The sequence below is a fragment of the Cervus canadensis genome, chromosome 15, assembly GCF_019320065.1.
Source record: "Cervus canadensis isolate Bull #8, Minnesota chromosome 15, ASM1932006v1, whole genome shotgun sequence".
Lineage (NCBI taxonomy): Eukaryota > Metazoa > Chordata > Mammalia > Artiodactyla > Cervidae > Cervus > Cervus canadensis.
Window position 1 is genome coordinate 45,978,143 of NC_057400.1, and position 13,892 is coordinate 45,992,034.

Genomic DNA, 13,892 nt, shown 5'->3' on the forward strand with positions numbered 1-13,892 from the left:
AGCTCCCTAAGGAAAGGTCATTATTTTCATTTCCTTGTTAATACAGTTACTGAAGCTGTAACTTCAGGGAGAAATCAGGGAGAATACTAAAAACTATGCTTTCAGGAATGAAGTATTTGATAGTGCATGCCATGATATCTCTATGTTGAATTGTGAGTTGAGCATAACAAAGTTGTGTCATCTGCTTACTGCCTGTAATAAAAGAGCGCTAATGGATACATGTCAACTTGGAATGAACTCTGTGGTAATATAACAGAGGGTTACATTCTCAGTGTTACTTGGAGCCACAAAGGCAGATGATGTTTGACAACAAAGATCCATATAAAACAGATGACAGTTAGGACCCCAAAGGATACAATAATCTGTAATTATGGGATAAGTATGAGGAGATAAAATTTCATAGGGACAAATGTTGAGTCCTACACTTAGATCCAAAGTTATAGTGATTAACAGATCTAAGGACTCTGGTTAACTGTTAAATCAACAGGGGTTGATAATGTAATGTGATTCACAAAAAAGAAACTGATGGACCTCCAGAATTAGGAAGCAAAGGATCTGATTTAAGTTTTGCAGGCCAAATCCACATTTGGAATAGTGAGCTTAATCAGGCACTGATAAAATCAAGAATATCCTCAGACTCACAACCAGGGATCTCAAACTATGTCATAAAAAAAGAAAGGGTTGGAAACCTGGGACTGTTCAGAAACATGAAAATTAATTTCCTACATCTGGTCTATGAATGAGGAATACACTAAGTAACTGGACTTGCTCCATGTCACTCCAGAGAGCAAAAGGAGGACCAGTAAACAGGTGAGTTTTTTAACACAAAGCAAAATCTGACTTAACATAGGAAATACAGTCTAATAATCACAGTTACATAAGAACTGTATCTGTGAGTGCATCCAAAGATGGGACGGACAGTTAATGAGGACATTATAGAGTAGATACTAATACAAGGCGGGTGCCTAAATTAAATGACTTCTAATAGTTCAAATTCAAGATTTTAAGATTTTATGAATTACAAATCAATATTTATAAACCAAAACATTAGTTGATAGTAATCATTACTGTAAATATTTTCATTAAAAACTATTTCAACTAATATAGATACAAATACTTTCATTTTATAACTCTAATCTGTAGAACATAATTTATTAGTACCTTTCATAAAACATCATGTAAATGCATTTTTGAAAACAAGTCCCAGAAATACACACCTGCATTGGACAGAAATTCAGATATTCTGTAATAATTTCTAGCAAGAAATCAGGATTTAACTTCTCAAAATACTGTATGCCAAGAGGTAAATCCTCCAATTGTGAAAAATGAGTGTCCAGGACATCATCTAATAAATTAATAACCTCTTCTTGTCGTTTATTTTTCTTCATAGCAAGAACTGCATGTAAATAGGTTAATTCCTGCAAAATAAGTAGTTTTCATAAATTACTCCATACAGTTATAAAGCCATTTATTTCTACTTAGATTTCAAATGTATATGAAGAGATATTTATAAGCACTATTTGTTCAAACTTAAATATTAGTTTACATGGATTTTTTAAATCATGTGGAAAATTAATAAACATAATTACATATTAAAATTAATGCATTAGTCCTCTAAACCCATTGTTAAATTTTTAAACATTGAAAATTTCATATTTAATAAGTAGTTAGAATCTACCCTGATAAAATAAAATACTATACCGCTGATTTTCCAATAGACTGCTGAACTTCACTAAGGAATTCTAGATGCTGATATGCATCCTGTAGTTGCCCTTCTATTAATTGACACTGGATAAATCCTAAAAAGAAAACAGATGAAAATGGGAAAAATCCACATCATTCCAGGCATGTACATCTTAAGTTAACACAAACAATATTAAACAAGGTTTTTCTTTTTGGCCATAAAACAAAGTTTTAGATTAAAAAAAGAAAAAGATTGAAAAGAAATGGGTAGCTTTGTATGCACATAAAATAAGGAATTCATAATTTATGGGAATTATCTCATAAAAATCTATTACCTACAGATAGTTTTTAAGAAACAAAAATTCTAGTTTTAAAGGTACATGATTTTTTTCTGCTGTAGATAATAGAGAACTGTTTAATTTTAGAAAACTACAAAATATGTCTTTTCTTCTTTAAACGCAGGTATTAAAAGCAATCATTATTTGCATCTGTATGAGGAACATTCATAGATACAGTTGTCATACCAATTAGAGCAGAAACACTGGTTTCATCTAGTGTCATGGCGGTTTTATACCACTTCAAGGCCTCTTTAACTTTCCCGTGTAAAATCATTTGGTATCCAAGTTCTGTAGCAAATTCTGATTGCTGAGGATTTAAACTAAAAGCTTTTTCTAGCAATGTTTGGGTTTTCTGAAGAATGAGTTGACTACGTCCACACTAAAAAGAAAAAAAATTAAGTTAAACTAAAACAAGTCTACTAAGATGGAAGAATTTGTTTTTTCTAAATGTACATAATTAATAATTTGTATTTCACAGATGAAAAATATGGGGAAAAATTATTTCATAACTGAAGAATAATACATCTACTGCATTTACTATCTAGATAGTATATCAAGAGTTTATATCCTATCAGAACTTAAACATCCTAATGAGTACTGCTTTTAAAAAACAGCTCTCCTGAAAAATGTATTGCTTCTATGGTACTCCACAAGCATGTTTTATAACTCGCTTTTTAAATTGTTTCATGACTGTCTTATAATTAGAGAAGAAAATCATTATTTAAGGTTTATATATATTTACATACATGTGTGCATAAATACAGGATAATATAGAGAGATGTATATATTTTATTGAACTATTATTGCATTGAAAACTAGGATAAGAATTTGATTTACCCCTAAAGACAAGTGTGCTACTAGTGAGAACCACGCCTTATAATCCTCTTGAAAAAAAGCCTTCAAAAATATTTCAAGAAATGGCAATGTTGTCAGAATTAAGTATATACATTTTGAACATCATTACTTTGAAGACTTCTTACTTACTGAATTGTTTGATTTGCTGTAAACTTGTAACAATTATGCGTCTGCAGTAGGTAAATAAAAAATGTTAATATTCCCCACTAACTCAAATTTCTCTAATGGGGAGCAGTTCCCTAAATTTCATTTGATCTGACAACCTTTGTTTTTAATTAAGAGAATTCAGTTTATTCATGCCCTTTAACAATTAATAAACTTAATTATTTTCTTTCAACTTTATTTTAATAATTATTTTACTTACTGTGCCCTTTTCCTTATTTTTTTCTAGCATAGTTTCAATCCTCTCATTTCTTGTATTGGTTTTAAGATTCTGCTATATTTATCTATTCCATTTCCAATTACCTTTTTATGGGTGCTTGTCATAAAAATCGTTTCTTTACTATTACAGAAAGTAAGACAGAAACCATTTCCTCAACCCAAATAGTCTACTACTTACTTCAAAACATTTAAAAATCAGTTTTAAAAACATATAGCAAAGAACAACCTTAGTCATAAATGCTATGCTCTGGTTAAAATAAATCACTTTCCATTTCCTTTGTCTGGAAGGCACTTCCCTATTAAAGGATTCACAAGTGCCACTTCCTCCGTGAACCCTCCATGATGGCTTTTTATAGCTGGAAACTGTATCTCCTCTGAACTACCTCCCTTAAGAATCTATCACATACTCATAGGCACATCTATGAATTTTCTAGTATTTTCACTCCAGGCCATATGATTTTTGGTGCCTCAACATTTGTGACTAATTTTATACTTCCAGCTACAAATAACAGAGCTTTGCAGTACTCTTACAATTCTGCTGAAGGCTATTGTGATTGTATAAAAAAGTTGAGCATTCTGTGGTTCCACAACATCCAATGCATTTCCTAAGTTTTCCAGCTGGGTGGCAGCCTAAAACAAAAGTATTCAGTTTAATTTTAAAATACACTAAGAATAAAAATAGCATAATACATGACACGTACATTAGTAAATTAGTATTTATATGTTAAAAAAATCTTTGCTTTTATCAATTCCCCTTCTTCCAATGAAATCATATGGTGCAAGAGGGTAAAGGATCCTTCCATAAAAAGTGCAATGATTATAAGTAAAAATTGCATTATAAAATGTGCATCTTTAATAGAAACCTTTGGGTGATATCCAAATATTTAAAGATACCTATAATATCCAGTTAACTATACATGCCAAGCTCCTTCTCCAATAATTTATGACACATGAGATATGAATGATAACTTATTTTTACAAACATTAATATTATATGAGGTCAGTCCTCAGATTACCTACATAGCCTGGTTTATATTTAAAATATTTTCAAGACCAAAAAAATCAGATACTTGAAAAATAATTTCAATGCCTGGAAAATTTACTTTAGATTTGCTCTACTAAGATTCTTCTAGTATTTACTGAAGTATTTACTAGGTACTATCACATTAACCCACTTAACCCTAAATAAGAGTCTAAATCTATTATCTGTTATAATAGTATTGACTTCAGAGTGGATTTTGGCATCCCATAAACCAAAATATATAGTCAACGTGTTCATTACCAGAGGAACGTGTACCTTATAAGGTTCAATGGGATTTCATCCTAACCCATTTAACTTATACAAACTCAATAAAATTGTAAAAGTACTATGAATTATATTTTCTATGTTCTCTTCCATAACCAGTATCACTAGTTATATTAATCATGTATCATATGACACATGAGTTTTACATAGAAACAGCATCTGCTATAATTAATAATTTTTAAAGCTTTCAATGATACTTTTAACTATATGATACTTTTGCTTTACTAGGTGATTTAAGATACTTACCTTTGTTAAGGTATATTTCTAGGACTCAACAAAAACTGCCATGATACACATTCTAAAAGCACTTCAAGTCTCTTTAGTATGTTCATGTGTGTGTAACTAAATATATATTTAATACAGGAAAGTTATATAGTACAATACAACTTACCTTCTCTATATCCCCCTCCCTACACAAATAGTAAAGGGCCAGCATTCTCAGTGCTTCCAAATTTTGATTATCTTGCAGCATCAACCTGCAAAAGAAATTTCAGTTAATGTTGAAATAAATTATGTATTATTATCTGACGACTTGCAAAGTTGATTTGCTGGTCTGATTACTCCACAGTTTAAGTAAGTAATTTTTATTGGTAAAATAACATCTCCTTTATAAAAATTATCAATCTCATTATTTAAAACCAAAAGAATCTCTGGATCTTTATCTTAATATGTTTATAAAGGCAAAATGGTTGTCTGAGGAGGCCTTATAAATAGCTGAGGAAAGAAGAGAAGTAAAAGGCAAAAGAGAAAAAGGAAAGATATACTCATTTGAATGCAGAGTTTCAAAGAATAGCAAGGAAAGATAAGAAAGCCTTCCTAGTGAACAGTGAACAGTGCAAAGAAAGAGAGGAAAACAACAGAATGGGAAAGACTAAGATCTCTTTAAGAAAATTATAGATACCAAGGGAACATTTCATGCAAAGATGGGCACAATAAAGGACAGAAACAGTATGGGCCTAACAGAAGCAAAAGATGTCAGAAGAGGTGGCAAGAATACACGAAAGAACTATAGGAAAAAACATATTAATGACCCAGATAACCACGATGGTGTGATCACTCACCTTGAGTCAGACATCTTGGGAGTGCGAAGTCAAGTGGGCCTTAGGAAGCATTGCTACGAACAAAGCTAGTGGAGGTAATGGAATTCCAGATGAGCTATTTCAAATCCTAAAAAATTATGCTATGAAAGTGCTGTACCCAACATGCCAGCAAATCTGGAAAATGCAACAGTGCCCACAGCACTGGAAAAGGTCATTCCAATCCAATTCCAAGTTTTCATTCCAATCCCAAAGAAGGGCAATGCCTAACAATGTCCAAACTACCACACAATTGCACTCATTTCACATGCTAGCAAAACTAATGCTCAAATTCTACAAGCCAGGCTTCAACGATATGTGAACCAAGAACTTCCAGATGTTCAAGCTGGATTTAGAAAAGGCAGAGGTACCAGAGATCGGATTGCCAACATCCACTGGATCACAGAAAAAGCAAGAGAATTCCAGAAGAACATCTACTTCTGCTTCATTGACTACGTTAAAGCCTTTGACAGTGTAGATCACAACAAACTGTGGCAAATTCTTTAAAGAGATGGGAATACCAGACCACCTTACATGCTCCTGAGAATCCTGTATGCAGGTCAAGAAGCAACAATTAGAATGGACATGGAACAACAGACTGGTTCTACATTAGGAAAGGAGTATGTCAAGGCTGTATATTGTCACCCTGCTTATTTAACTTATGTGCAGAGTACATCATGCAAAGTACAAATGCCGGACTGGAAGAAGCACAAGCTGGAATCAAGATTGCCGGCAGAAATGTCAATAACCTCAGATATGCAGATGACACCACCCTTACGGCAGAAAGCAAAGCACTAAAGAGCCTCTTGATGAAGGTGAAAGAGGAGAGTGAAAAAGTTGGCTTAAAACTCAACATTCACACAACTAAGATCATGGCATCTGGTCCCATCACTTTATGGCAAATAGATGGGGAAACAATGTAAACAGTGAGACTTTCTTTTCTTGGGCTCCAAAATCACTGTAGATGGTGACTGCAGCCATCAAATTAAAAGACGCTTGCTTCTTGGAAGAAAAGCTATGACAAACCTAGATAGCATATTAAAAAGGAGAGACATTACTTCGCTGACAAAAGTTCATATAGTCAAAGCTATGATTTTTCCAGTAGTCATATATGAATGTGAGAGTTGGACCATAGAGAAAGCTGAGCATTGAAGAATTGATGGAAATGAACAAATGGGGAAACACATTAGGTTTATCACGCATGGCATGCTACATTATTAGCTGCAGCTTTTTTCACTCTCCCTGATACATGCTTTCTGCCATGTAACTGAGCAGCTCCTCCTACAAATGCTGGCTTGTACTTCACCGCCCCCGACTACAACTTGGAGCTTTTTCTTGGCCAGTAGGATGTGGACAGGAATGGCAGTGCGCCGCCCCTGTTTCAGAGGCATTGCATATCTCTGCTTGTCCTCTGCATCTCTGCCATCACCAGAAGGGTCTCCTCTAAGAGGCTGGTGCTATTTGGCTGGAGCCCAGAGAAGAACACCCTTAGAGCTGACCTGAGTCCAAACTGCAGCGAGGTTTCACGCCCTCTCAGCTAGACAGGAAACTTGAAGCGGAGCCCCAGCCACATCTGGACTGGGTCAGTGACCCTACATGATCCACACCAAAGTGAGAAATGAGCGCATATTATCACATGCCCTGAGATGTGTGGTTATTCGCTGCACATCAGTAGCTGCCTAAAGATACTACCAATTTGGGATTAAAGAAATCCTCCCCAAATAATCTATAGGTTTCATGCAATTCAACCCAACATCTTATAAGGTTTTTGTATTTTTTTTTAACAAGCTATTCTGATAGTCAACTGCAAAAGGCCAAGAAAACCATCAGAAAAGAAACATGATGGAGAACCTCTTAAAAGATGTCAAAATCCATTAGAAATATAGGAACAAACAGATCTAGTTAATAAGAAAAAAAGGACCAGTGAATATACAGGGGAAAAAATAATAGCTTTTAGCATTAAAAAAATGCTCAATTTCAACACAAACAAGGAAATGAAAATAAAAATAAGGTACCATTCTTATCCTACCATATTGTTTTTAAAAAAATAAAAAAACAAAAACCTCACATTGACAATAGCCAAAATTCCTGAGGATAGGGGAGGGGACATTCAATAGACTAATGATGCTAGTATAAGTTAGTATAGTTTCTCCAACTCGGTAGTATTTATCCAATGTCAAATGTGTACATTTGAGGCAGGGACTGCACTCTCTCCTCAAAATCACTCTGCCCTTATCTGCTTGGGCTCTGGGCTTCCCAATCTCCCAGCCATCTCTGCAGGTAGCCGTGGCCAATGTGAGAGCAAGCACTATGTGCCAAGTCCGGGCCTGGACTTTTAAGAAAAGCAGAGTGACTCCTCCACATTCTTTCCTCTCTTACCAGCTGGACACCAGCATCATGAGGTTTTAGGAAAAGGCAGAGTTGCAAGACGCAAAGAATTTAGGTTCCTTAAAGACAATGTGGAGAAAGGCTGACTGATCAAGTCTTACACCCACTCAAAACAGTTACAGATGACAAAAATAAACATATGTTTGTATCTACTTTTCACAGGAGCTTAGCTTACCCCAAAAAATAAACTTCCCTTTAAATCAGTAATTTGTCATTTGGGAAACCATCCTCCAGAAATACTTCTCCATGTGTACAAAGACGTGTGTGTGTGGCTGAGTGGGTAGATGTGTTCACTGCAATAATTAGAATAGCAAAAAATTCAAAATAGCCTAAATGCCTCTCAATGGGGAAAGATAAAATAAACTATATTTACGTTCACCTTATAGACACCATTCATGGCTAATGAAATACTAAGTTAAAGAAAAATCAAGTTTAAAAACTACATAACAAGCCTGTTTATCATTTTTTTAAATGCCCCCACAATACATACATATATTTTGCACATTATTATGTAGATACTTCCAACTCCCAGCCCACAAACAGTGCTTAGGAAAAAAATCTGAAAAGTGTAAATATCAGAAACTTATTTATGCACAAACTGTGGCCTCCAAATACCACTTCTCAGCAAAAGGAGTTAAGATTGCCCTGTACAGTGGCTGATACCCATAATGGGTCAGTAAATACACAATAACCCTGGTATATCTTGCCGTATGCAACAGTACGGACACTACCAAAGACTTCTAGGATCATGTCATAAGGACTTGAAGAAGCTACTAATGACCAAAGATAAGTCAATCTGAGCAACTATAATAACCAAAATGGTTAGAAACACTCAAGTTTAATCCATATCACATAAACAAACAAACTCAAATCCTTAATCACCACTGGAGAATGCTAGGTCTGCAAGGGGCCTTTTTTGCTTGTTTCTGAAACCTGGGAATAAGGTCAAAGACGCAAGCATTTATCCAACTTTTCCTATACGAACTGTAACATTAGATAACGAACAAGCTTAAGTTTTTCTTTATAGGAGTATTTTAACTACGAAATGCAGAAGGAAAGATATAATCTTACTATAATTCTAAACCAAGCATGAATTGCTACTAATATCACACAAAAAAGAGGCAAGCAGAGATTATGTCTTTTTGATGGAAGAACACATCAACAAACAAGTATCAAATGTGAATCTAACCAAGCCTCTGGATCCATCAACAATTTAATGGAAAAACTGAGTATAAGCAACAAGTTATATGCTAATACGGCACACAATCAATACAATTCCTATCATGGAATACCTGCTGGATAAAAATCCTGGTTTCATTAACAGTAAGAAAGAGACATTAACAGTAAGAAAAAGAAGAGACTGCTGGAGAGAAAGAGGGAAAAGCAGAGAGGGAAGAAGAGAGAGGGAACCATCCAAGGCCCTCAGACTTCAGAAGAAAAACTAAAATCTTGACAATGATGAACAAGACCCTTCACAACCTGGCACCCTTCTCCCTCCCACCTCTGTTCTGAGGTTACCGCCTAGTCATCTTGCTCCTTCCCACCCTTAACCACATGACACGGACTCTTGCCTCAAGGACTTTGCACTTGCATTTCCCTCTGTCTGCAACCTTCTCTGGAATGTCTGCATGCTTGCTCCCTCAGTCAAATGCCATCTTCTCGGAGACCTTCCCTGATCAGCTGATAAAATCGAAGCCCTTCCCTCAACTCCCTATTTCACGTTCCAGCTTTACTTTTTCTCCACTGAGCTTATAACGTTCTAGCACCCTACAAAATTTCTTATTTGTTTACTTATTACATGGTTCCTCTCATTTGAATATAAGCTTCATGAGGTCAGCAATTATTATCCTTCTGAACCTTAAGAGTGTCTTAGAATAACTACTCAGGTGTTAATATATATTTATGTAAATCGATAAATTCAGCCCTTAAAAACAGTGCAATGTCAAGGTTTTCTTCAATTCTATATTATTTGAAAAAAATCAAACTGAAAATATCTTATAAGAAAAAACTACACATAGATTTTCTTTTTTCTGGAAATTAAAACCAGACCCAAAGATACTTGTGAGATCTTGTTTTACTTAACCTGTGTGCTGTCTCAACTGTCTGGTCCCAATCCTGCAAGGCTAGTTGTAGTTTCATTTTCTTTACCAAAGCAGGAAGGAAACTTGGAAAATTCATGATTATCTGGTTCACAGTCTCCAGAGCACCTGAATAATTCTGGCGCATCTCAAGGCACTGTGCCTAATGGGAGAAAAAAGTAAAAAGTGACATCAAAACTGTGATCATATACACTTAGGTTCTCACAGCAGGTGAGGTAGAATTCTAGCATTTAACATTTTCTATATTTTTCCTTTCTGACCTTTCTGTAAGGAATAGTCATCACTTTTGTAATCAGAAAAGTAAGTTTTAATCAAACAATATTTTGAAACATCACACAGAATCAAAATATTTTATATAATAAGTGATTTTTTAAAAATTCACTTTTAAATAACAGAAATATAATTACAGGATAAAATTTTGAAATATATATCAAAAAAAATGTATTTATAACAGAAAAATTACCTTTTAGAATAAAATATTTCCAGGATATCTGTAAGTAGCATGTAAAACTAAGAAATTTTTATCTTTTTAAAAAAATTACTTTCAGCCTTAAAAAAATTTTAGAGATAAGCAATATAAATTGCAAAACTATCTCAATATTTTCACTTCTAAGAATTATCTTAAAGACATAACTGGATATTTATGGCAGGATTATTTATAATAGAAAAAGTTAAAGTAACCCAAAATGGCCACATAGGATTAAATGACAGTATATTTATTTAATAAGATTTCAGGTGCCATTAAAGGTCATTATGTTAATTTGTAGATCTATACGTATGAAACAAGGAGGTGTCATTTACAATATAATAAGTTTACCTGGTTATCTCCAATGCTGATATTTATTTTTAATTCAGATATTACTATATTCTAAAATTTTTCTACAATGTACATGTAATTACTTTCGTGGTCAGAAAATATAAATCTACAAATATAGTATGTGCTTTAGGAACAGATGATGAGGCCTATTTATCATATGTCAGATTTTTAAAAACGTGTTACTGAATCCCCTTCAGGAATAAATTTAGTCCTAGAATATCTCAGTTCAAAATGAGCATCTGCCTCAACAGATGCACAGTATATCTGCAATACATTCCTGAAATCAGTTTGAGATTATATTCCCAAAGAATTAAAGGAAAAGTGTGAGAACCATCCAATGATGCCATTGACTGCATCAAAATAAATTACTTAAACTTCTCAATGGCATACAATATAGCAAAAAAGAATAAAGATAATTTTTAAAAATATATAGACACGTTTGGAATCTGTCTGAATAGCTGGTAACTTAAAATAAAATCATGCCAACAGAGCACATTTAGTACTTCCTTAGACCATTACCTCCCATATGAATGCAACATACCATATTAAATGAAGCTAAATTTGCTATATAATTGGTGCATATCATTCTGGGTGGAATTCAACTAATGCAAGCCTCTGACTGAATGAACTGAAAAATACATACATAATTGGAATGGGTTATATCAGAAAAAGAAAAAGAATGGGTTATATCAGTCTAAAAAGTATTAGAGGAAAAGGGAAAATCCTCCTAAGCTGCTTATATTAACACTTGAAATAGCCCTACCTGAGAAGATTATCTACTAGCTTTGCTTTAAGGACTAGAGAGGAAGAGAAATGATACAGAAAAACTTAAAAAAAAAAAAAAACCTTGCTATATGCCCATAAACTCCTGCAGTGCCATTAGGCAAAACCTGAGTCCAATCAGTACGAATTCTAGTTGTCCTGATGACAAGCATCTGAACAAGCTCACTAGCCATGGAAACTGACAAGGGCAATGTAGGGACATTGGCAGTAGCCAAGACACTAATAATCCTCTTTTTCTTTTTTATCCCCTCCCCCAAATTGCTAATTTAATAGACTCTTTTCCTAATATAAATTCAGTTTCTTTTTGCTGAAATTAAAAAAATTTTTAAGGCATTCAAAGTCATCAATGGGATTGAAGAAAGAGTCCAAGTTAAATACTTCCACCCACCAATGATTTCTAATGACTTTACCACTTGGTTATCCCTCCCAGTGTATGGGTAAGTGATAGCATGCTATTTCTCTTTTCATCAGCTGCCAATCTACCCGGTTCAAAGCAACAGCCAAAGGCTTTACAGAAGCAGCCAGCCTCTCATCCCTATCCCATCCATGCCCACCTGCCCTGACACTCACCTTTCCCTCAATCCTTCACTTCTCTCCCCTTCACTCATTCTGCTTTAGTCTCCAGACTAAATGAATATGCCTTAAGGTATATGAACTCTCTACCCATCTATTTGTAATGCTCTCCCTAGGGGCCCACATGGCTTCAAACCTCACCTCCTATATATCTTTGCTCAAATGTCACTTTCTCTGACTACATCATTTAAAACTGCTTTCATACCCCAATTGTACTTCTCGCTCTATATTCTTCCATTGTACTTATCACCTTCTAAAATACTACTTAATTTGCTTTGTTTTGTCTCTCTCCACCAGTAGGACATAAGCTTCATAAAAGAAAGACGTTTTATTTTGCTCAGGGTATCCCTAGTATGTAGAGTGATGTCTCACACATATTAAGACACATCATAGATGATTGGTGAGTAAATAATATAGGAACTACCACAACTAACAGCAACAACAAAAACAATTAAAACTGACCCAGGATTTAAGAATTTGGCAAGGAGTACTTTTCCCTAGTTTACTGTTCATCATCCTATACAAATGCAGTTGAGAGTTGAAAGTATCATTTAAAACCATCATTTTGAGCTACTTAGTTTTGTTGGGTTTCAGATATATTACAAATAAATTTTAAAACATCATTTTATTAATCTAACTCCAACTCACCTTACCCAGTAGAGCAAAAATATCATTCCCATCTTGCAATCCCTCTTCAAAGTATCTTAATGCTTTTTTAGTATAAGGTTCTTTTCTTCTTGTAATATCAAGCCATGCTCTCAAAACCTGTCCCTGTAAAACAAATAATTCTAATATTTTATTTTTTCTTGGAAAGGAAAGAAACAAATGTTGATGAGTTAAACTCCACATCATTCTTATTTGTAATCAGTCACAAAAATCACTCTATTGAATAATCTTATGAAAAATAAAACTATAATAAAATCACTTTCAAGCCCTTGCCAGCCTCGAGACTTGAGAACTATTATGAATTTCAGTCTTTAAGATTACTACTATAGTCAGTATTAATATGAAGAAGTTTGTAAAATATTCCATTTATGCTAAATAACCAATAATCTTACATGGGGCTTTTCTAATAAACTATTATCAATAATTGTTAAACATGTTACTTTTTTGGGGGAAACAGACCAAATGAAATAAGATGAGGAAGAAGTTCCTTGTTTCACATTTATTAAATATTAAGATAATTTGGCAACTATCTCATTCTCTTTGACTATTCCAGTAAGATTCAAATAAAAGGATAAAATGCCCTCAGAAATTTAAAAATGAAGCAGTCATGAACATTTACCTTCAAAACTGTTAGTTAGCCAATTCGCTGCAAGGTTTATAGGATTAGAAATAAGATGGATACTCATATATTATTTTTCTTTTTAATGCCAAATAAAAAGCTATGAAATCTGCTCCCCTCTGTCAAAAAAAATTCTAGGTGAATTACTAAAACTTTTAAATCTTTAACTAAGATCATATTTACTTCCCTGTATTATACCTGAAAAGACAGGTAAGAATTCTTAAACAGTGCTACTTGTACTCACTAGATCACTGTCCTTATTTGAATTGTTTCAAACTTGTGGATAATTCCCAACCTTTATTTCTATT

General features: G+C 33.9%; 1 protein-coding gene across 2 annotated transcripts in view; it reads right to left on the reverse strand.

The window, feature by feature from the left end:
* TTC21B (tetratricopeptide repeat domain 21B) overlaps nt 1-13,892 on the reverse strand; it is an 87,376-nt gene that overhangs the window by 62,385 nt on the left and 11,099 nt on the right. For both annotated transcript variants that reach the window (XM_043487821.1, XM_043487822.1), the window contains exons 5-11: nt 12,948-13,070; nt 10,111-10,268; nt 4,955-5,039; nt 3,789-3,887; nt 2,208-2,400; nt 1,702-1,799; nt 1,218-1,418 (exon numbers count right to left, since the gene is read on the reverse strand). In XM_043487821.1, the coding sequence (XP_043343756.1) occupies nt 1,218-1,418; nt 1,702-1,799; nt 2,208-2,400; nt 3,789-3,887; nt 4,955-5,039; nt 10,111-10,268; nt 12,948-13,070 (957 nt within the window). The remainder of the gene's footprint in view (nt 1-1,217; nt 1,419-1,701; nt 1,800-2,207; nt 2,401-3,788; nt 3,888-4,954; nt 5,040-10,110; nt 10,269-12,947; nt 13,071-13,892) is intronic.